We start from the raw sequence: 25097 nt of genomic DNA, 5'->3' as shown, positions 1-25097 counted from the left end.
ATCTGTTCCTGCAGTAAATGGGATGACATTACTTTAACAATACTTATTTTTACTAAAGTTGTCCTTGTGGGGATTTGTAGGCTAAAGTTCAGATATTATACTTAGGCCGTTGGATGCTGTGATAAGAGGTTTATAGGTATCTAAGAAAGAAAGAATTGGAAGTGCCAAATTGCAGCCCTTATTGTATGAATCTTTCTGATCTCTGTACGATCTTATGCTGACGTATGTGTTCCTGATTGCTGTGCTGATAATTGGAGGTTACATTGTGAGGACATTGGAGAATGCAAACATTTGGGACTCGGGTTTAAATGGATACAGAATTCTGTTGCTGATAGTTTTGACATCAAAAAATAAGAACAGATTGTTCGAACACAAAACCAATTTAGTCACAAGTTTTGTAACTTCTTACGAATGTTAACCACCAATTCATTCCAATGGGTGACCTTGAATGAATCTGTTGGTACTGCCTTTCAACGTTGCACAGTTAAACTCAACGCAGGGACTCAAAGCAGTGAATTGCAGGAACAGGGAGAATTTTAGAGTTTGATTCCTGTTTGTGTAGGAAGAGCTCAAGATTTTGGTTGATGCTTATGCCATCTCTACTCCCAGATTATGTAGAGGACTTGAGAATTGGTAATGGTTGACAAGTCACAGGCTGCATTAACTTTCCTGTTCGAGAGATGCTAAATTACTTCTCTTTCTGCCCAATTTCTTCGCTTATTGTTCACAAATCAGTTTGCGAGTTTTGCCTTTGTTATAAGTTCAATCATTTTGGTTTTGGTCAAGTAGAAGTCTGCAAATTGGAAGTATGTCAATAGACTAAATTGCAGAGGAGTGGGTGGCTTTGAAGAGACAACAGTGATATGAAAGTATAAACCCAGAAAAAAGGCTGGCTTTAAGGCTTGTGGCAACATTGAGCATATTATCACATTTGTTTTATCTATTCCCTGAAGAAGGACATTACTTTCCCTGATCCTGCCATTGTTCAGAGAGTAAGAAAGCCTTACAACAGGAGTCTACTTGTTCCATTGTGTCTTTGATGACCAGGAAAGAGCTATCTAGCCAACTCCCACCTTCTATTGGTCTGTAGCCCTGTAGATTACAGCACTCCAAGTGTTGGTGTGAGTGCTTAAATATGATAAGGCTTTCTGCCTCTACTGTCCTTTCTGGGGGTGAATTCCAGACCCTACAACTCACTGGATAAAAAAGAATTCTCTACTCCTCTCTTCTAATTGCTTTATTATTAATTTCTTTAAATCTATGTCCTTTTAAGCTGTCTAACATTCAGGGAACACAAACAACCCAGTTGTTAGTAGTGGATTCTGCTAGTCCTCGTTGGCTATATTGTGCGTATTCCTACTTCGTTACATTCCTGTGTCTTGATGCCTAGGGGCTGTAACTAATGCTAAATTCTGTGGAAGATGTTTCTATCTGGATTTATGTTGTGATATTTGCATTCAGTTTTGTGTGGTGATATGATTTGGAACAATTTTTCCTGTTCCTTTCCTGAAGTTAATGAATAAGGGGTGTGTTGTTTTTAGGCACTAAAGCTAATAATTCCCTCTCAAGCCTGGGAATGTAGATAGGATGTGGTCTTTGCTATCAAGGCCAGCATTTGTTGTCAATCCCCAATTGCCCTTGAACTAAGTAGCTTGCCATTGCAGAGGGCAGCAAAGAGCCAACCACATTGCTGTGGGTCTGGAGTCACATGAAGGCCAGACCAAGAAGGATGGCAGATTTCCTTCCCTAAAGGGACAGTAGTGAACCAGATGGGTTTTCAATGACAATCAATAATAGTCGCCATAGTCATCATTACTGAGACTAGTTTCCAGATTTTATTAATTAATTTACATTCCACCAGCTCCCATAATGGGATTTGAATCTACATCCCCAGAGCATTCCTCTGGAATACTAATCCAGTGACATTATCACTACATCATCATTAGCCCATTAAACAACATTATTAAGATACGCTTGCTGAAAACAATTCAACACAGTCAAGGGATTGACCTGGGACTTCTCTAGTCTGCATGATTCAGCTCCACATTACAATGAGCTGACTCAATATTATTGTATTTCGTTACATATTCTTCTACGGCATTTGTCATGTCAAATTGAGGCATTAAATTAAGCAAGAGTTTAACAGAATATACCATGTAAATACCAAGTTATCCTTATTGTTACTGTGTTATAAATACATATAATGATCCATTTCAATTTTCTGTCAGTTGCTGGGAGAGTGAGTGTTCGGGCGTAGGGGCAGAGACCATACCAAAAAGCTGTTGATATTAGGAGGCTCCAGGGAGCAAAGGTGTTGTTGTTAGCTGGCTCTGTGTGGCTGGGGCTCAGGAGAAGTCCCAGAAGATGTTTGATAAGCCAGGGTATTTAGGGCTTGGGAGAAGTTTTGGGGAGTGGAGAAAGTGGCAGAGGTCACTGTCTCCATACTGGAAAGTGTTAGGGCCCAGAAGAAGCCCTGGGAGTCATTTGTAGCTTAATGTAGCTGCGGAGATGGAGTCTGGTGAAATCCAGGGGCAGTGCCAACCCAGTGAATCTAGCTGATTATCACAGAGCAGAAATTCCACCAGTGAGTAGAAGCTGGAGCGCAGCCCTGGAAATCCTGGTGGATGGTATCTTGGGAGATGAGATTGAAACACTGGGAGGTGTGCAGTGATTGAGGCAGTCCGCGTTTAAACAGCTTTGAGGGAATTCAGAGCTTGCTCTTCAAAAGTAAATATTGTTTGACTCTCATTGTTTGCTGGCAGCTGGATGGGTTGTTGAGAAATTCTGTGATCCCAGACTGAGGATGTTGCCGAATAACTTTGGCCATTAGAAGTGACCAGACCAATTCTGAGTTTCTCTTGACTACTATACTTTGCCACATTTCTGCTAATAGTTAGCCGCAGCAACTGAGGCTGATTCTTTTCATCCTGCTCTTATTGATGTGCCACAATGGCAGAGCAGCCATTTGAATGTGGATGAAGATCAAATTTGGGACCCTCTATTTTATAAGCCTTTACCCATACAATTTGAAAGGCCCTAATGACTTTACACACAAAGTCCCTTTTTTTTTCGGTGGAGATTACTAATGATGAATGCGAACAGGAAGCTGTCGATGTCATTGTGTTTCTAACATATTAGCCATATTAAAATAACATAACAGAATATACTTCCTTGTTCACTGTGTTCTATACTATTAATTTCTTTTGTACTTTAGACCTAGACACCCGAGGGCAGAATTTGTAAACTCATTGACAAAGAAATGCTCAGAACTCGATGAAGATGATGAAGCTGTTTTGAACCTCATTGCAAAGTGTAGCTGGGATTTGAACAAGTCCCCTGGAATCACAGGTTCAGCCAAGAGTGCTCCCGAGGCCAAGCTGCATAACTTGCAAGGTAAGAAGATTGCGACATGTATTTTATACACTTCAGATTTTTTTGTTAAAGATATCTTGATATCTTTCTTAGTTCTGTAAGACCACAGAAGGGATAAAGCCTAATTTAGCTCATTGGAATTATGTTCTGATATGTTTTGTGATGGTAAGTTCATTTGTTGCTGGACAATTGATTGACTAGAGCTAAGCAATACCAAAAGGATGGATTCTTTCAGCATTGGGAAACTTCGTGCTGCTGCAAATGTTCTGCATATAAGAAGCATTGACCGCTATTTGTATTCCTTAAGAAGTGAGGTAAGTACATGAGGGGGAAAAAGGAATGGAAAGATATGTTGATAAGCCGAGATAAAGGAACGTGGGAGGAAGCTGGTGTGAAGTATAAACGCTAGTAGAGATCTGTTGGGCCAAATGGCCTGTTTCTGTGCTATAGAAATCAATGAAGAACAAAGAAAAGTACAACACAGGAACAGGTTCTTTGGCCCTTCAAGCCTGCGCCGATCATGATGCCTGCCTAAACTAAAACCATATGCACTTAACGGCATCTGCATCCTTCCTTCCCCATCCTATTCATGTATTTGTCTAGTTGCCCCTTAAATGCCGCTTTCGTACCTGCTCCCACCCTGGGCAGCGCGTTCCAGACATTCACCACCCTCTGTGTAAAAAAAAAACTTCCCTCGCACACCTCCTCTAAACCTTTCCCCACGCACCTTAAACCTATGTCCCCTAGTACTTGACTTTTCTACCCTTGGAACTGGAATTGTTTCTCAAATTAGTATATGATAGGATGCCCCTCAGAAAATTCTTGAATACTCAAGAATTTTTTGTTTCATTGGAAACTCCAGTGATGGATCCTGTTGCAAGCATTCGAGTGTGCATGTTTTTTGGAGCGGATTGGGTAAGATGCATCACATTGGGCAGCTCAGTCACTTTTTGAATGACAAAGCGAGGGATCAAAGTTTGTTTTTGCTGGGCATTATTAAATTATTGATTAAACGGACTTGATGATCAGTGACTATTCTTCAAGCAATGAAGAGAAGACTGAACCAAGATGAAATGCAAGGCCACGCAGTGACAAAAGACGTTCATAACCAAAAGTTAAGTTTTCAATTGCAATTCACTAAATTTTTGGCATGGTTAGAATTTGGTGTAATAGTTGGGTTTATGTAGATAGGTCACCTTAGAAGACAACTGTTTTCATCAAAATATTTCATGTTAGAAACTTGAAAACACAGGATGTTGAGAGAACTATGGCAAAATATGATTTCTTTTACTTGCAGTTTCAGAATGGCCAGTGTTCAAATGGAAGTCATCATTTGTTACCAAATTCTAGGATTTAAGAAGGCCCCTTAAAGGGCCTCTGTTGTGTGTTATAAACATAAATGATTTGGAGGAAAATGTAGGTGGTTTGATTAGTAAATTTGCAGATGATACAAAAATTGAAAGAGTAGCGGAGTGTGAGGAGGATTGTCAGATACAGCAGGATATAAGTCAGCTGGAGACCTGGGCCGAAAGATGGCAGATGGAATTTAACCCGGGTAGATGTGAGGTGATATGATTTGGAAGGCCTACTCCAGAAGGAAAGTATACAGTAAATGGTAGCGCCCTTAGAAATATTAGCATACAGAGGGATCTAGGCGCGCAGATCCACAGTTCCCTGAAGGTGGCAACTCAGGTGGTCAAGAAGGCATATGGGATGCTGGCCTTCGTCGGTCAGGACATTGAGTATAGGAATTGGAAAATCATGTTGTAGCTGTATAAGACATTGGTTAGGCCGCATTGTGTACAATTCTGGTTGCCACAATACCGGAAGGATGTTGATGCATTGGAAAGGGTGCAGAAGAGATTTACCAGGATGTTGCCTAGTTTAGAGGATATGGACTATGAAGAAAGGTTGAACAAACTTGGATTGTTTTCATTGGAGCATCGGAGGATGAGGGGGGACATGTTTGAGGTTTACAAGATTATGACAGACTTGGATAGAGTAGATAGTCAGTCTTTTTCCCAGGGTCGAAGGGTCAATTACTCGGGGGCATTGGTTGAAAGTGAGAGGGGGAAAGTTTAAAAGAGATGTAAGGTGTAGGTTTTTCACAGAGGGTGATGACTGCCTGGAACGCACTGCCAGGGGAGGTGGTGGAAGCAGATTCTATAGCAACATTCAAGAGACATCGGGATAGATACATGAGTAGGTAGGAAATAGAGGGAAATGGACCATGTAGAGGCAAGAAAGTATTAGATTAGAGAGGCATCTGTTGTCGGCACAGACTTGGTGGGCCGAAGGGCCTGTTTCTGTGCTGTACAGTTCTCTGTTCTAAATGAGTTTTCTATATAAGGCAATGCCATGTTGGTAAAAATTGAATTGTATATGATCAAACTGGAGATGACAATGGCAAACCTATCCCTGTCAATCCTGCAAAGTCACCCTTACTATAATCTTGGGCTTGCGCCAAAATTGGGAAAGCTGTCACAGAGAGTAGACAAACAAGAGCCTAACATAGCCATACTCACTGAATCATGCCATTCAATGTCCCAGACATCAGCAGTGCCATCTTTAGGTATGTCTTGTCCCACTGACAGGACAGACCCAACATGGGTGGCGGCAGCACAGTGGTATACAGTCGTGAAGGAGTTGCGGTAGGAGTACACAACATTGACTCCAGACCCCATGAAGTCTCTGGCTTCAAGTCAAAAATTGGCAAGGAAACCTCCTGCTGATACCACCTACTGCCCCTCCCCACTTCAGATGATGTATCATTACTCCTCCAAGTTGCCCCCCCCCTCCCCCCGCCCATTGTGTTGTGTGGCACTACTATTGAACTAATTGGGGTAGATTTGCAACAGATCGAGCAGCTCAAAGCCTGGCATCTATGAGTTGTTGTGTGCCATCAACAGCAGCAGAATTATATTTAACCACAATCTGTAACCTCATAGCCAACCATATACCCACTCTCCCATTGCCATTAGACTGGGAAATCAACCCTGTTTCAATGAAGAATGCAGGAGGGCATGCCAGACGCAGCACCAGGTAAAGCTAAGAACGAGGTATCAGCCTGGTGAAGCTACAGCATAGGACCACTTGCAGAGGGAGCGTGCAATAGACAGAGCTAAACAATCCCACGACTAACAGATCAGACACAAGCTCTGCAGACCTGCCAGATTCAGTTGTGAATGCTGGTGGGCAAAACTAACAGGAGGAGGATATCCCCATCCCGAATGATGGGTAGCCCAGCACATCATTGCTAAAGATAAGGCTGAAGCATTTACAACCATCTTCAACCAGAAATACCAAGTGAATGATCCAGCTCAGTCTCCTCCAGAAGTCACCAGTATCACAGATGCCAGTCTACAGCCAACTTGATTCACTCCACGTGATAACGAGAACCATCAGAAGGCACTGGATACTGCAAAGACTATGGCCCTGACAACCTTCCAAACGTGATATTAAAGAGCTCGCTGTTTCCCTAGCCAAGGTGTGCAGTACAGATACAAGACTGGCATCTACCCAGCAATGTGGAAAATTGCTCAGATGTGTCCTACATATAAAAAGCAGGACAAATCCAATCAGGGCAATTACACAGCAATAACCTGTTCACTGACACTCGGGGTAGAATTCTCCCTTGCCCCCAGGCTCAAAAAATCAGTTTTATGCTAGTGTGAATTTCCCACAGGATCTTTTGTGGGTGCTTGCCATGGCATATTGGGAATCCCACTGGAGATTGGTGTGAAACAATTTGCATCCCGTTCGTGGGATGCAAATGAAAGCCCAATGAGAATCTCTCTCTCTCTTTCTCTCTCGTTCTTTCCACCACCCCCCCCCACCCAAAAAGCATGACAACACATTCCCCCCCCCCCCCCCCCCCCCCCCCCGGCCCTTCAGACATTTCTTAATACACCATGGAGTGACTGAAGACTGGTACCTGTGATGCTGAGACCTACGGAGGAGGCCGAGATAGAACACGCACTTGGCACTTCTGGTTGAAGATTGTTGCATATGCTTCAATCTTAACTTGTGCACTGATGTGCTGGGCTCCTCCATCATTGAGGATGGGCATGTTTGTGGAGCCTCTATAATAACTCCCATCAGTGAGTTATAAATTGCCTATCATCATTCACAACTGGATGTGGCAGCATTGCAGGGCTTAGATCTGACCTGTTGGTTGTGCAACCGTTTAGCTCTATTACTTGTAGGTTATGATGTTTGGCACACAGTAGTCCAGTGTTGTAGCTTCACCAGGTTGACACTCATTTTTAGCAATACCTGGTGCAGTTCCTAACATGCCCTCCTGCACTCTTCATTGAACCAGAGTTGATCTCCTGACTTGGTGGTAATGGTCGAGTGGGAAAGATGCTAGGCCATGGCATTACAGATTGTGGTTGAGTACAATTCTGCTGCTGCTGATGGCCCACAGTGCCTCATGGTTACCCAGAATTGAGTTACTAGGTCTGTTTAAAATATTTCCCATGTAGCACAGTGGTAGTGCCACACAACGCAATGGAGGGTATCCTCAATCTGTACACAATGGAGTTTAGAAGGATGAGGGGGAATCTTATTGAAACTTACAGGATACTGCGAGGCCTGGATAGAGTGGATGTGGAGAGGATGTTTCCACTAGTAGGAAAAACTAGAACCAGAGGGCACAACCTCAGGCTAAAGGGACGATCCTTTAATACAGAGATGAGGAGTAATTTCTTCAGCCAGAGAGTGGTGAATCTGTGGAACAATTTGCCACAGAAGGCGGTGGAGGCCAGGTCATTGAGTGTCTTTTAGACAGAGATAGATAGGTTCTTGATTAATAAGGGGATCAGGGGTTATGGGGAAAAGGCAGGAGAATAGGGATGAGAAAAATATCAGCCATGATTAAATGATGGAACAGACTTGATGGGCCAAGTGGCCTAATGCTGTTCCTATGTCTTATGGTCTTATGATCTAAGACAGGACTTCATCTCCACAAGAACTATGCAGTTGTCTCTCCTACAATACTGTCATGGACAGATGCATCTGCAGCAGGCAGGTTGGTGAGGATGAGGTCAAGTATATTTTTCTTCCTTGTTGGTTTCCTCACCGCTTGCTGCAAACCCAGTCTAGTCGATATATTCTTTAGTGTTTGGTCTGCAATGGTGCTAGCATGCTACTCTTGGTGATGAAAAGTCCCCCACCAACAGTAGGTGGTAATCAGCAAGAGGTTTCCTTGCCCACATTTGACCTGATGCCATGAGACAACATGGGGTCCGGAGTCAATGTTGAGGATTCCCAGACCTATTCTCTCCCTGCTATGTACCAATGTGGCATTATGTTCACAGTTGCACTCTGTGCAATAATTCTAACTATTGTGCCTCTAATGGATGGTTGACAGCTGTGGCTTTAGCAGTCTTAGGGATGAATAAGGACTGGAATTTTCCCACCGTCTTAGGTTCTTTCAGCAAATCTGAACTTGTTGAATTAATTGAAATTCACGTTGCAGCTGGAAAGTCCAAGGTCCACAACAACACAAATGTAATGCTTCATCAAAAAAAACCTCGATGCTTATCAGACTCTTGGGGCCTGATTTTACTATCTAGTTGCGCTCGTTTTTAGGCGCGAAAACTTGGTAAAGTCGGGCGTGAGGCGAGTAGCATGATCCACGTCCACCTCCGCGCCGGTTTCCATTACCAAGGCCCGAAAATGGCCACAAATGGGCTGCGCCTGACACGGGCGCGATGGCCATTTAAATGCATTTAAATTGACTTAATGAGCTGCACGCCCAACCTTACCGGCACTTCCCCCTTTACCACCGCGTTCGCCCATTCAGAATCGGCACGAAACAGACATGCTCCACAAAAATCCGATTCGGGCGCTCCAGTTAGTGAGGAGGTAAGTGCCGAGCATCCAGTGGCTCTCTGCTTGAGATCGGTGGTGGCGAGGCGGTGGGTCCAATGGCTCTCTGCTTGAGATCGGTGGGGCGGGGGAAGGGGAGCGTCCACTGCCAGTCTGCCTGTGACCGGTGAGGGGGAAGGGGGGGTCCGCTGTTAGTCTGCTTGTAATCAGTGAGGGGGAAGGGGGAGTCCACTGCCACTTTGCCTGAGATCAGTGATGGGGAAGGGGCAGTCCGCTGCCACTCTGCCTGTGACCAGTGAGGTGTGGAGGGGGGAGGGGCCCGTGATCAATCTGGGTGAGGGGGGGGGGGCGGAGTGGGTGGGAGGATAGCGGGGGACAGTAATGGCATGGGGGTGGGGCAATATTTTTGGGTCCAGGGGGAGGCATTATCTGGCCCGGGAGCGATGTGGCAGGGGAGCCACATTCTATCATTTTCTTCTGCGCATGCGCAGTTGGAGGTGCCAATCGGAGCTGCAGGATTTCAGGCGCGTTAAGCCCCGCCCACAGGCTTCTGCAGCACGATTCGGAATCGCTGATATTTTCTCAGGCAGAATGCGTATGGGGGCGCCTGAGAACGGGTCTAAAAGTCGGATCTGAAACACTCCCAGTTTCAAATCCGCCCAGCACTTAGAATCAAAATGGTAAAATAGGGTCCTTAATGTTTAAGGGGCATTTAATTGCACATAGATGACTTTCGTTTCATTTTTTAAATTTTGGGACTATCTTTTTCTATTCTGTAGTTTCTATATTGGGCCAGATCTTCCGAGGAATGGCAGTCACTGTCGAATTGCCACTCCATTCCTTTTTTGCACAGGACTACATCTCCTCATTTCTAACTCGGACTTCCAAACTGGGCCTTTTCAGAAATGCTTGTTCTTGGAGTCCTTCATAGGGCAGGACAATCAGGAGAATCCATGACATGTCCCCATTTTACGCCAGTAGCTGTGGTATTTTGGTAAGCCTTCATTCAGTCAAACACTGAAAAGCTTTGGGTTATTTAAATAGCCTTTCACTGTGTTAGCGAATGTGTGTGAGTGAGCTGGGTAGGAGGTAGGTGGCAAGGTGGGTAGGGTGCCAGCTGGGTAGTGGGTGACAAGGGGTTGAGATGGATAGGGTGAGAGGATGATAATGGTAAGCTGGGCATGATGCCAGTGGGTAGGGTGGCAAGGTGGTAGCATGGTGAGGCCAGATTTGGGTGGGAAGATCAGGGGGAGCAGTCAGAGGGTGGGGGGGAAGTCAGAGGGGAACTGGGTGTGGAGGGTGGTGTCAGTGGGAAGCCGGGCGGTGGCGGGGGGGGGGGGGGGGCAGGAGGTCAGTTGTATAAATACCCTGGGGTTAGATATGTTTCCTTCTTGTCTCGCATTTCTGGTGTAGTTATTCTGTAATTGAAATCATAGAAACCCTACAGTACAGAAAGAGGCCATTCGGCCCATCGAGTCCGCACCGACTACAATCCCACCCAGGCCCTACCCCCATATCCCTACACATTTTACCCACTAATCCCTCTAATCTACGCATCCCAGGACACTAAGGGGCAATTTTAGCATGGCCAATCAACCTAACCCGCACATCTTTGGACCGTGGGAGGAAACCGGAGCACCCGGAGGAAACCCACGCAGACACTTGAAGAACGTGCAAACTCGACAAAGACAGTGACGCAAGTCAGGAATCGAACCTGGATCCCTGGCGCTGTGAGGCAGCAGTGCTAACCATTGTGCCACCGTGCCGCAAATCCAAAGCGAAGAGATGGATGTGGTAATCAAAGGGCAGTCACAGGAAAAATAAATATCTCAAAAGAACAAAGCTGGGTATTTTGTTTCCAAAAGAGAAAATATTGGGAAATCTCAGCAGGCCTGGCAGCATCTGTAATGAGAGAAGAGAGCTGATGTTTCGAGTCCGGATGACCCTTTGTCAAAGCTAAAAAGGCATAGAAAGTGGGAGGTATTTATGCTGTAGGGTGAGGGAATGAAAGATGAGTCATAGCCACAAAAACAAGGGGAAAGGCTAAGAGGTGCTGATGGCAGTCCAGAGAGAGAATAGAAGGTGTGAATGGCCAAATGACAGAGAAGCTAAAATCAGAGGGTAAACTGTGACGGATGAAGATATGGGGGGTGGGAGAGAGGTAAAATTGAGAAAAGTGGGGGGGGGGGAAGGGAACCAAAGGGGGAGAAAAGGTAAGAAAAGCGGGGAAAGTGTTGCGGGGGGGCGGGGGAAGGTAAAGAAAGAAAGACAAGGCATTTTGTTTATTTTCCAGTATTAGCCCGGAGATGAACCTACAAGACCACTTACTGAATTTATTTTCTATTTTCACCTTCCTTCTCTAGCACCTTAAAGAGGTGGGTAAATGCCTGTGACTGACTTGTTCCCAGCTTCCCGTGAGTGCTGCTTTGTATCAGAATCTACAACGCACAGACTAATTCTAATTGCAACTTTACCTGCAAGTTTCTTCTCCCAGCGGGCGTACGTCTACTGAGTGCCTCAGGACAATTGAGACTCATTATTGTGGGGGTTTAAACCAGTGTGCACCATTTAGTGGTAATTCAGCGTGCTGCACTATCACATCACTGCTGTTTCTTCCCGTAGATTGAGATTTATGTCACAAACTGCAACATTCTTCCTTGTCATTAGTGTGAATTGAAACAAGAGATTAACGGCAACCAGTTAATGCCCGGATTTAACAAGATTTTAGTCAGTGAGATGTTTGATAATTCTCCTTGACAGGAACTAATGTTTGGTGTGTCATGTTGGTGCGTCATATATAGTGGAAAATCTGCAATATGATTCTCTTTGGCCTTGTTCCCTCACAAAGCACCACCATTCTTGCTCACATATTTGAAAGTATTCATTGCACTTTGGTTTCATTAACTATTTGCCAAGAAAATCCCCACAAGAAGGAGGAAATCAGAACCGGCCTTTATCTGTGACCTTGTGGCAGAAGCAAAGAAACTCGCGATTTAAAAAAAATAGTAATTCTTTGTATAATCCCTCGGTTTAAAAAAATTTTCATGGCCACCCAGTTTTATTTATGAACAGTGATTGAAATGAGAGGAGAGTAGCTTACTTTGCCTCAGTGCCGTTCTGAGTAGCCAGGGTTAGGTGCTGTCCGCGCCTTGTTTGAGAGCATCTGACGAAGGAGCAGCGCTCTGAAAGCTAATGGTATTTGCTACCAAATAAACCTGTTGGACTTTAACCTGGTGTTGTTAAAACTCTTACTGTATTTACCCCAGTCCAACGCCGGCATCTCCACATCTGTGAAAAAAGCACCTGGCTGAAGTAACCCGCCCTACAATGTGAGGAACTGAAAACACAGGCATTTTTTTTGTTTATTAGTGTCACAAGTAGGCTTACATTAACACTGCAATGAAGTTACTGTCCCTAATCGCGACAGTCCGGCGCCTGTTCGGGTAGACTGAGGGAGAATTTAGCATGGCCAATGGACATAACCAAGCACGTCTTTCGGACTGAGGAAGGAAACCAGAGCACCCAGAGGGAACCCACACAGACATGGGGAGAATGTGCAGACTCTGCACAGATAGTAACCCAAGCTGGGAATCGAACTCTGGTCCCTGGCGCTGTGAGGCAGCAATGCTAACGACTGTGCCACCAATTTCACCACTAAATGGCATTGGAATTAGTTGCTGCGGCTCAGTCTGCTGTCATGCTGTAAGAGAATCGGAAAGCATCATAAAGGAAACATTTATTTTCTTCCAGTTTTCTTCACCTGTACCCCCTTGAGAACATGTTGACCAACTCGCCGGGGCAGAGTTCTGTGAGAAGCTGTTGCCTTTCGCTAAATCATTCATATGTGAATATGGTAGCTGCGTCATTCCAATATGTGTCTATTTCTCAGACCTGCTCCATATTAGTGTAGCACCAGAACCGCAGTCCCAGCTGAGGTCAGCTAAATAACTGTAGATTGGGAATCGAAGTTACTCATCTGTAAGGCTGACAGAGAAGTTTGGTGGAATTCTCTTGCCATAGTACCGGTTGGAACGGTGGGATCATTATGGGTTGTGATCTGGGCACCCTGGCTGTTGCTCTTTCTCAGACCAAACGAATTAACATCTTGCTCTGGACTCCCCGGATAATTAGGAAGGGCAGGTAGGTCTATTCTGTCAAAGGAATGATTCCGAATTAAGGTGACCATGGCATAGGGTACAAGGGCTCATCAGCAATCTGACCTTTGAGGCCGCAGCAACCACAAAAGTGGAGAGGAGGCCTACAGCGTGGGGAACTGAAAACACAGTTGCATCTTTTTATTTATTAGTGTCACAAGTAGACTTACATTAATACTGCAATGAAATTACTGTGAAAATCCCCTTGTTGCCAAACTCCGGCACCTGTTCGGGTGCACCATTTGAAGGCTGCACCACCTGGAGCTCCTGCTGTGGGATCTACAGGATTGCAGTGAGTGCTCCTAATGACTGGAAGAAGAAGAAAACCTCTCATACTAAGCAAGCGTAGATGAGTGAGCAATGGGCGTGCAGTCCCTTCAATCTGGTGACAGTGCACCAAGCAGATCTCGGACCGGTGAGTGGTTAAACATTTTGGGCTCTGCATTCTGACCTCTCAGCATGCTCCTGCACAGCAACCTTCCAGCTTCACTTGTTCCTATCCCTGCCGTCAATGCTTGCACTCACCCTCAGCCTCTTACCCTTTCAAACCCATGCCTCACAGTCACTCACACCATGTGATGTCCTTCCCTCATCTCTACACATGTCATTAAACACTCAGACTTTTATGTTTCCTCTCTGTATAACAGAACAGAGAACATTACTTGGCAAGAGGCAGAGATAGAAACTAGAAGCAGGAGTAGGCCATTCAAGCCTACTCCACCATTCATTTGATCATGGCTGATCATTGAATTCAATATCCTGATGCCCCCCCACCCTCCCTTCTCCCCCTTAATCCCTTTAGCCGCTAGAACTATATCTAATTTCTTCTTGAAATCAGACAACATTTTGGCCTCAACTGCATTCTGTGGTAGTGAATTCCACACATTCACCACTCTCTGGGTGAAGAAATTTCTCCTCACCTCAGTTCCAAAAGGTTTACCCCTTATTCTCAAACTATGACCCCTAGTTCTGGACACTCCCACTATTGGGAACATTATTTCTGAATCTACCCTGTTAGAATTTTATAAGTTTCTATGAGATCCCCTCTCACTCTTCTAAACTCTAGTAAATTTCATCCTAACCGACTTAGTCTCTCCTCATGTGACAGGCCTATCATCCCAGGAATCAGCCTGTTAAACCTTCACTCTACTTCCTCTATAGCAAGGACATCCTTTCTCAGATAAGGACACCAAAACTGCACACAATACTCCAGGTGTGGCCTCACCAACACCCTAGATGGGTTTGTGCATCAGCTAATTGATGATATAGGCATCCATGATCAAATCAAGAGTGAGGGGATGCACAGTGGGTCAGTCAGAGGCATGTAGACTTCTGAGAAGAGTGTAGGACTGGGCTGGGGGTACAGAGAGATGAAGTATTGAGTGAAGGGATTTTGAAACCAGGGTGAGAACTTGAAATTGGGGAGCAAGACTCAATGCCGAAGAGTTTTGGATGAGCTGACATTTATGGAGAGTGGGAGGACAGCAAGGAGAGCATTGGAATTGTCACATCTATAGATGACAATTCTGGTTTAGGAGTCTACAGGCTCAGTATGTTGTTGTATCAGCATAATGAAGAACGTACAAAACTAGAAATGAACAGATTTGATTTCTGGTCCAAGCTCAGTTATCGGACTTAGATTTGGTTGTTAGTCACTTGTGTTGAAATTGGCCAGGCTTGGAGGGCAGAAAGGTGCAACTGACTATAGTGACTGTCTGACTATAGGACTGACTATAGTGACTCGCCCTCGAAGGTGAAGACTGCATTAGAATTGGGTTGATATCCCCTAAATTTTGAAGAACCCATTGCCAGTCACACTGCCTGTGCTCAATACTGGTGACTTGAATGATTTTCTGGAAAGCTGTTGACATCAGTGGAATGGTGTCCCTCCATGGGTCAATGCTGTTGGAAGATAAAGGCTTGCTCATATAGAGTACCTTTCAAGAACTTAGGATGTCCTAGCAATGGAGTACTTTTGAAATTGTAGTCACTGTCATAATGTTGGAAATTTGGCAGCCAGTTTGTGCACAGTTCCAGAAACCACAATGAGCTAATGACTAGATAATCTGGCTTTTAGTGATGATGGTTGAGAGCTAAATATTGACCAGAGCACAAAAGAGAACGCTTCAAAATAGCACCATGGGATCATTTCTGTCTCCTTGAGAGGGCTCATGGAGCCTCACTTTAATGTCTTATCACCTCCAGCAGTGGAGCACTCCATTGGTACTGCACGAGAGTGTCAGCCGAGATTCTGTGTTCAAGTCCCTAGAGAACAAGCTGAACCCCACAATCTTTTAGCTCAGAAGCAGGCGTTTTAAAAACACTGAGCCACAGTTGGGGAAAAGGACAGAAAGATTGGAAAATGAAGTGAATCCATTAAGTTGTAGTCAAAAAGAAGGCAAGGTGAAACCATGATCAGGCAGGGGATGTGACTAGCCCATTGCACTTGGGGTGTGTTGTGCTGACGCCTGCGATCGTGGTTTACCTGAGCTAGGTTAGAGTAAAGGATCAGAGTAGCCAATGAGGTTAAACCGAGGCTTTACCTGATGCAATTTTTCAAAGCCATCTCGGCCTTTTGGCTAAGGTGAAGTGTTAGATCAAGCCCAGGAGGGGGTGTAAATCCTTATCCTGTCAGCTTGGATCTTGTTTGATCAAGCCCAAGATGGGATGCAATATCCTTGTCTTGTCAGCTTGGACCTGGTTTGTTCCTCGTGTGGGGACCATGATTGGACTTAATTGGCTTTATTGATTAGGAATAAAGTACGGAAAGGTACCAAAAAAAGAAGACAGCCTCATCCATTGTGTCTTAATTTGGTGTCTGATGTTGCAAAGCATATCAGTACTTCCTGTTGAAGGAATGGAAAAATAATTGAGCACCAACACGTGTTTAAGAATGTTGCATGTTATATTGAGGCTGTTTCCTCACAGAACATAGTCTGTCAAGTCATGCCAGTAAGGAAGGGCAAATGTGATGCCATTGCACGCACAGTGCTTCGTTGGAGATGTCCTAATTACATCTAAGAAAATTAATGAGGTAGTTGTGAAACCAAATGTAAATACATTGCGCATTATATTCTATTCTCCTGGCATGTATCGGAAGTGCTTTCAAAAGGTTGATTGGTATCTGTAGCACAGTCATGCATTTTTTTTCAATACTACAGGAGTTTTGTGATTGCTGGACCAGTTATTGGCTTTGCCACTTCATGTGCTTTATCCTAAGCTCTAAGCCACCCTTGACACCACCCAACCTGGTTTGACCGAACTGCAGACTACTGGAACTGCCCGACCCAAAAATCCAATAAGATCTGGCACTGCCTGGGTCCCAAGGTTGCTCGGTTTGAAGCACTGTCCCTGGACCTTAATCACATTGACAGCATACAAGATGCAGAGTATGTAGGTCAGTGATAAGTGAGGCTTGTGGTTTAGCTTGGTCTGTAGACTATTTCTGAGAGAGAGACTATATTTGGAGAGCAATATTAGTCATTTGCTGTACTCGCTTGCTGAGTCAGTCTGTAATGGGTTTTATTTCTGCCACTACAAACAAATCGCATGAATATAGTGAAATTCACAAGCTCGCAAAATCCCAAAGTACTTCCCAGTTAATGAAATACTGAACTGGAATGGCCACGTAACCACTGTTTATAGCAGCTGTTTTGATGAAGGAAATGGGGCAGCCACTTTACACACAAAGTTTCCACATAAGCATAGAGTCATAGAGATTTACAGCATGGAAACAAGCCCTTCGGCCCAACTTGCCATGCTGCCCTTTTTTTAAACCCCGAAGCTAGTCCCAATTGCCTGCATTTGGCCCATATCCCTCTATACCCATCTTACCCATGTAACTGTCTAAATGCTTTTTAAAAGACAAAATTGTACCTGCCCGCTACTACTGCTTCAGTAGTTGTTCAGTATCTTGTTCAAGATACTCACCATTCTCTGTGAGAAAAAATTGCCCTTCTAGACTCTTTTGTATCTCTCCCCTCTCACCTGAAACCTATGCCCTCTAGTTTTAGACTCCCCTACCTTTTGGAAAAGATATTGACTATCTAGCTGATCTATGCCCTTCATTGTTTTATAGACCTCTATAAGATCACCCCTCAGCCTTCTACGCTCCAGAGAAAAGTCCCAGTCTATCCAGCCTCTCCTATAACTCAAACCATCAAGTCCAAGTAGCATCCTAGTAAATCTCTTCTGCACTCTTTCTAGTTTAATATCCTATCTATAATAGGGTGACCAGAACTGTCCACAATATTCCAAGTGTGGCCCTACCAATGTCTTGTACAACTTCAACAAGACATCCCAACTCCTGTATTCAGCATTCTGACCAATGAAACCAAGCATGCTGAATGCCTTCTTCACCATCCTGTCCACATGTGACTCCACTTTCAAGGAACTATGAACATGTACCCCTAGATCTCTTTGCTCTGTAACTCTCCCCAATGCTCTACCATTAATTGAACCAGGGCAGGACTTACTCAATCTACCAAAATGCATCACCTCGCATTTATCTAAATTAAACTCCATCTGCCATTCGTCAGCCCCACTGGCCCAATTGATCAAGATCCCGTTACAATCCGAGATAACCTTCTTCACTGTTCACTATGCCACCAAGCTTGGTGTTTTCTGCAAACTTACTAACCATGCATCCTATATTCTCATCCAAATCATTAATATAAACGACAAATAATAGTGGACCCAGCACTGATCCCTGAGGCACACCGCTGGTCACAGGCCTCCAGTTTGAAAAACAACCCTCTACAACCACCCTCTGGCTTCTGTAATCAAGCCAATTTTGTATCCATTTAGCTACCCCACCCTGGATCCCATGAGCTTTAACCTTATGCAACTACCTACCATGCGGTACCTTTTCAAAGGCCTTGCTAAAGTCCATGTAGACAACATCAACTGCACTGCCCTCATCGACCTTCTTGGTTACCCCTTCAAAAAACTCAATCAAATTTGTGAGACATGATTTTCCACTCACAAAGCCATGCTGACTGTCCCTAATCAGTCCTTGCGTCTCTAAATGCCTGTAGATCCTGTTTCTCAAAATACCATGATAATGACCAGATAATCAGTTTTAGTGATGTTGGTTGAAGAATAATTACTGACCAGATGTGAGGCTCACTGGCCTGTAGTTCCCAGGCTTTTCCCTGCAGCCCTTCTTAAACAAAGGCACAGCATTTGCCACCCTCCAATCTTCAGGCACTTCACACCTGTGACGATCGATGATTCAAATATCTCTGCTCGGGGATCTGCAATTTCCTCCCTAGCCTCCCACAATGTTCTGGGATACACTTCATCAGATCCCGGGGATTTATCTACCTTGATGCATGTTAAGACTTCCAGCATCATCACCTCTGTAATATGTACACTCCTCAAGACATCATTATTTATTTCCCCAAGTTCCCTAACATCCATGCTTTTCTCAACAGTAAATACTGATGAGAAATATTCATTTAGGATCTCACCCATTTCTTGTGGATCCGCACATTGATGACCTTGCTGATCCTTAAGAGGCCCTACCCTCTCCCTAGTTACTCTTTTGGCCTTTATGTGTTTGTAGAAGCTCTTTGGATTCTCCTTTGCCTTATCTGCCAAAACAATCTCGTGTCCCCTTTTTGCCCTCCTGGTTTCACTTTTAACTCTACTCCTACACCCCCTATACTCTTCAAAGGATTCACTTGATCCCAGCTGCCTATGCATGTCATGTGCCTCCTTCTTCTTCTTGACCAGGGCCTCAATATCCCGAGTCATCCAGGGTTCCCTACTTCTACCAGTGTTGCCCTTCACTTTAAGAGGAATGTGCTTACTCTGAACCCTGGTTAACACACTTTTGAAAGCCTCCCACTTAGCAGACGTCCCTTTGCCTTCCCACAGACTCCCCCAATTAACTTTTGAAAGTTCCTGCCTGATGCCATCAAAATTGGCCTTGCCCCGATTTAGAATTTTAACTTTTGGACCAGACCTATCATTCTCCATAGCTATCTTAAAACTGATAGAATTATGGTCACTGGTCTCAAAGTGATGCCTCACTTCTGTCACCTGCCCTTCCTTATTTTCCAAGAGGATGTCAACTTTTGTCCCCTCTCTAGTCGGCCCATCCACATACTGAATACGAAATTCCTCCTGAATACATTCAACAAATTTCTCTCCATCCAACCCTGTGATGCTATGGCTGTCCCAGTCAATGTTGGGAAAGTTAAAATCCCCCACAATTACCACCCTATTTTTCTTGGAACTATCTGTAATCTCCTTCTATCTGTAAGCAACATGATAATGACCAGATAATCAGTTTTAGTGATGTTGGTTGAAGAATAATTATTGACCAGAACGCTGGTGAAACTCGCCTTACTCTTGTATTGTTCTGAGTTAGCGGTTGTCAGTTGAAGTATGCATCTATTCATTATTTGCAGGCTGGTGCTACTGATTCACAGCCAGCTGGTAGCAGTAGGTCAGGACAGGGACCCCAGACTTCAGATAATTTTCCATAAAGCGTTCGCCAATATTATTGCGGAGTCTGTTTGCCTAGTTTTAGCAAACACTTTGGAAATTTAAGATCTTGTACCATAAAGTGATAAAAATGCTAAGAAATCACTTCCCACCAAGAAAACTCTAAATGTTGGCAGATTGCTTTATTTGTTTGTTAATTGCGTGTGCTTGTGTGTGCTTTACCAAGAATGACTACAGTCCTTGTAGTGACCAGGGTTCGTTCCAGAATGGTTTTAGGCAGGGCATGAAGGAATGGTGATGAATGCTTGTTAGCTTGAAGTTGAAGAGTGTTCCCCTACTCTTGTCCTCATCCATGTTGGCGATCATAGTGGAAAGAGGAAAGCAGAAGGCTCTTGTTAGCATTCCTGGTGCTACCTTGTCTGAGATCATGTATCCACCACAGATTGGGAATTCACCCTGGACCCTTTATCTGTGACTCAGCCAGATCCTTGTTTAACTTGATAGATACGCAGTTGTCCTTCCAATAAATGCCAAAGGGTATATTCAATGCAATAAAAATGCTATCAGCATTTATTTCTTGCTATCAGTCAGTCACCAAAGGCATTTTGTCAAAAGAATTCAGCTTTCCACTTTGATTATTAAATCAGATTTTCACAACAATTTGAGTCATACTTAATAGCTGTATCGCTTCAACTTAGTGACACAATCAAATGTATCACTTGTAATTGTTAGGCAATTGATATCTGACAGGAAGTTCAATCTGACTGACTTTTGTTGAAGGCCTGATAAACACGTATCACTGTTGATAACACTTTAGCCGAGACTATCAGTCTTTGAGTTTTGGTCATTGGATCTATCCCAACAAGTAACAAAGGTCTGTCCCCTGAGAAACATAAACCTATTGCACTCTACAGATGAATTCAAGGCATTGGAGTTGATACACATTTGAAAGCTTTCCCCCTTGCAAGGTGTTCCACAGGTGAGCGGTTACTTAGAATGAACTATTGCAATACCTATTGCAATACCTTTTGAAGCGTAGTCACGATTGTAATGTCAGCCATTACTGAGCCACGGCTGACATATTTGTTGAGGCATCAAGCTCGAGCTATCTTTGTAACACAGCTTCCAACAGGAAGTTTATAATGTGCTTCTGTTATATGTATCACTTCTGATGTTCTGAATGACATTGTGGTGATAAATTCTGAATGGTTCATATTTGATAAAATTGGCACAGAAATCTACCCACTATGTCACTCCACGAATTTCCTAGGCATATAGGAACATCAGCGTTAGGGCAGGCATTAGCCATTCGCCCTTCGATAAGATTGTGGTTGAGCAGTTAGGAGTTCCAACTCTCCATGACTCCCTTGTCAATCAGAAAACTATCTAACGCCAAACACAAGTTATTTCTTTCCATATGCTTCGATGTTGTACAAAAGCCTCTTGTGTTATACTCTTCGGACATCATTTCAAGTTGTTTACGTGACAGCCACCAGGACTGACAAGCCCGTAAGCATAAATATTTGTGTGATACAGCTTTGCTAGCTGCTTTTCTCAATTTGAGTGGATAGAGCACAAAATGTTCACACATGTTTTACTGAACCTTCCTAAAACCCTTATGGAGAACTAGGTTACCTGCAACACGAGAAGGTGAAAATCTCACAATGGCACCATGCCTTAGAAACTGTGGTGGCAACTCAGTGTAAACTCCTTTCAGAAGCCTGCTTGTTAAATAGCACAGTAAGAAATCTCCCAGTCCAACGCCGGCATCTCCACATCATGTTAAATAGCACCCACAGATGATTTGAACCTTTAAAAATGTGCTTCAGGAAATGTGAATATAGAGAGCAATGGTGCTCCTAAGCTATTGATTCTACTTTGGAATTGCAAAGATGATAATTCTGCTAATATAGCGAACCTTTTTCATCCAGCAGGGGATAAATTGCAGCACTTTGAAGTCTGCATTGTTGCTCATTTTACATGAGCTCCTTTTTATGACTGCTCTTGTTCAAAGCAATGAGAGATGTGAGTTGAAGAATAATTTGGTGCCTGTAATTATTGATAAGTCGTCATTAATTGCAGAGGTCACGATAGGCGAAGTTATAAATTAACTGATTACAACCTGACTGAACTTTATGTGCAGACTTTCACCCAACATGAAATATCAACAGCCCAGTTTCTGAAATTCCACTGTTACCTATTTTTATTCAGTGAAAAAATGCACTGAATGGGGCACATAGTGTACATAGTATTCAAAGAATGTGCAACTCAGGCTCTGAAATATTTAGCTGAAAATTACTACATAAGGAATAGTAAGGGCGGCTCAGTGGCATAATGGTACACACTGCTGCCTCACAGCGCCAGGGATCCAGGTTCGATTCCCGGCTTAGGTCACTGTGTGGAGTCTGCACATTCTCCCTGTGTCTGCATGGGTTTCCTTGGGGTGCTACCGTTTCCTCCCACAATCCGAATGCTGAATTTTCCCTTAGTTTTCCCAAACAAGTGCCGGAGTGTGGCAACTAGGGGATTGTCACAGTAACTTAATTGCAATGTTAATGTAAGCCTACTTGTGACACTAATAAGTAAACTGAGTACCAAAGCCTAACTTACACGCACGATCGAATTTGTTATCTGATCATTTTAAATTTGATTACCACTAACTTGACTACCTTTTAAAATGTGAGTATATTTCCAAGTGGCTCTAAAGTAAAGTTTATTTGTTAGTCACAAGTAGGCTTACATTAACACTCCAATGAAGTTACTGTGAAAATACCCTAGTTGCCACACTCCGGCGCCTGTTCAGGTACACAGAGAATTTAGCATGGCCAATGCATCTAACCAGCACGTCTTCAGACGATGGGAGGAAACCGGAGCACCCGGAGGAAACCCATGCACCCACGGGGCTCTGTATTGCCAGTGGAATTTGGTTACGTGGAGAAGGAAAAATTGGGAGGAAGGAGTTTATAATTGCCCCTACTACCCAACCAATGTGCACAAATCCTGGTATGAGACTTCAGCTCACAACTAGTTTTACCTGAATATTATCGCCGAGCAAATGTTATGTCTTTTGACATTGCAGTCCGACATAACTGCAAAATATCATGCAAGGAAATAAATAATCTGACAAATTCCACATTGGCACCCAAACTGGGATAAAAATTAGATGGGAGTTTATAGTGGGAACAATCTGCTTTGCCAGATTACTTGCTCAGTCAATGAAAATGGTCACATAGGGCCCAATTTTACCATTTTCATTCTAAGTGCTGAGCGGATGTAAAACTGGGAGTGTTTCAGATCCGACTTTTAGACCTGTTCTCAGGCATCTCTATATGCACTCTGCCTGAAAAAATATCAGCGATTCTGAATCACGCTGCAGAAGCCTGTGGGTGGGGCTTAACATGCCCGAAACGCTGCAGCTCCTATCAGCGCCACCAACTACACATGCGCAGTAAAAAAAAGATAGAAAAACGCTCTCCTGCCACATCGCTCCTGGGCCGGATAATGCCTCCCCCTGGCCCCTACATTGCCCCATCCCCACAACATTAATGACCCTCTTATCCCACTCCACCCCCCGGTACCCAGATCGATCACACGCAGAGTGGCAGCAGACCTCCCCTCTCACTGAATAGAGGCAGAGTGACAGCGGACCCTCCTCCTGCCTCCCCTCCCCCACTGATCTGAGTGGAACCTTGTGACCCCCCCTCCCCTGATCTGAGTCAAAGAGCCAGCCACCCCACCCCCCCACCGATCTGAGTGGAGCCATCTGACCCAATCCCCCCCCCCCCCGATCTGAGTCAAAGAGCCATCTGATCCACCTCCCCCCCCCCCCCCCCCCCCACACCGATCTGAAGCAGAGATCCACTAGAAGCTCAGCACTTACCTCTTCAGAAGTTGGAACGCCCGAATCGGACCATGTCTGTTTCACGCCGAATCTGGACAGGCGAACACGGTGGTAAAGGGGGAAGTGCCAGTAAGTTTGGGCATGCAACTTATTAAGTCAATTTAAACGCATGAAAATGCATCTAGATTGACGTCACGCCCATTTCGCGCACGGTCCCAACGGCAGCTATTTTATGGCCCTTGGTAAAGGGATCACGCTACTCGCCTCACACCTGACTTTAACAAGTTTCCACGCCCAAACTTGGTAAAATGCAACTTGATGGTAAAATTGGGCGCATAGTGTCCTGTGGCTTTGTGCTATGAAGCTGTGGAAAACTTCAGTTTGCATAATAGAGGCAAACATGAGATGAATGATTTGTTACTATTTTCATAGAATATAGAGTACAGGAATAGACCATTCAGTATTTATACTCCACTCGTAGGGGCGGCGTGGTGGCACAGTGGTTAACACTGCTGCCTCTCAGTGCCAGGGACCTGGGTTCGATTCCCAGCTTGGGTCACTGTGTGGCGTCTGCACGTTCTCCCCCCGTCTGCGTGGATTTCCTCCGGGTGCTCTGGTTTCTTCCCACAGTCCGAAAGGTATGCTGGTTAGGTGCATTGGCCATGCTAAATTCTCCCTCAGTGTACCCGAACAGGCGCTGGAGTGTGGCGACTAGGGGATTTTCACATTAACTTCATTGCAGTGTTAATGTAAACCTACTTGTGATGCTAATAAATAAACTTTAAAAACAAAATTCTTGCACTCTACTTACTTCATCCCAGCCAATCGACACATTCTTTTATTCCTTTTTCCCTCGTACTCCCTGTTTCATCGATGACTCTGTTCCCTCTGTATTTTATTATTTCAATGCACCTCCCATCTTCGACCCTCCATAAGCTTAAGCTCATCCAAAATTCTATTACCCATATCCTAATCCACATCAAGTCCCATTCTTTCATCACCTTCATGCTCACCTATACATACATTGGCACCCGAGCAAGCAATGCCTCAATTCCAAAACTCTTCTCCTTTTAAATCCTTCCTTGGCCTTGTTCCTCCATATCTCTGTAACCTCCACCAGCCTTACAATCCTCCAAGAGATCTGTGTTCCTCCAATCCTGGCCTTCTGTGCATCCACAATTTTAGTCATTCCATTGTTGGCGATTGTGTCTTCAGCTGCTGAGGTCCTAGCCTCTGGAATGTTCCCCCTGAACCTCTCTCCCTCTCTATCCTTCTGTCCTCCATTGAGATACTCCTTAAACATTATTTCATTGGCCAATACTTATGTCATCTGCCCTAATATCTCCTAATGTGGCTCAGTGTAAAATTTTATTCGATAATGCTACTTTAACAGTGATACATAAATGTAAGTTAAATGGATCTGTACTATTTGCACCCCCAATGTG

At 44.3% G+C, this 25097-nt stretch overlaps 1 protein-coding gene across 1 annotated transcript in view; it reads left to right on the top strand.

Moving 5' to 3' along the window:
- Positions 1–25097, top strand: part of cep72 (centrosomal protein 72) — a 147033-nt gene that overhangs the window by 52130 nt on the left and 69806 nt on the right. Inside the window, 1 exon segment of the mRNA XM_078200732.1 lies at positions 3215–3393. Coding sequence (XP_078056858.1) covers positions 3215–3393 — 179 coding nt within the window.

Source organism: Mustelus asterias, chromosome 2, assembly GCF_964213995.1.
Source record: "Mustelus asterias chromosome 2, sMusAst1.hap1.1, whole genome shotgun sequence".
NCBI lineage: Eukaryota > Metazoa > Chordata > Chondrichthyes > Carcharhiniformes > Triakidae > Mustelus > Mustelus asterias.
This window is presented reverse-complemented; position numbering and strand designations above follow the sequence as displayed.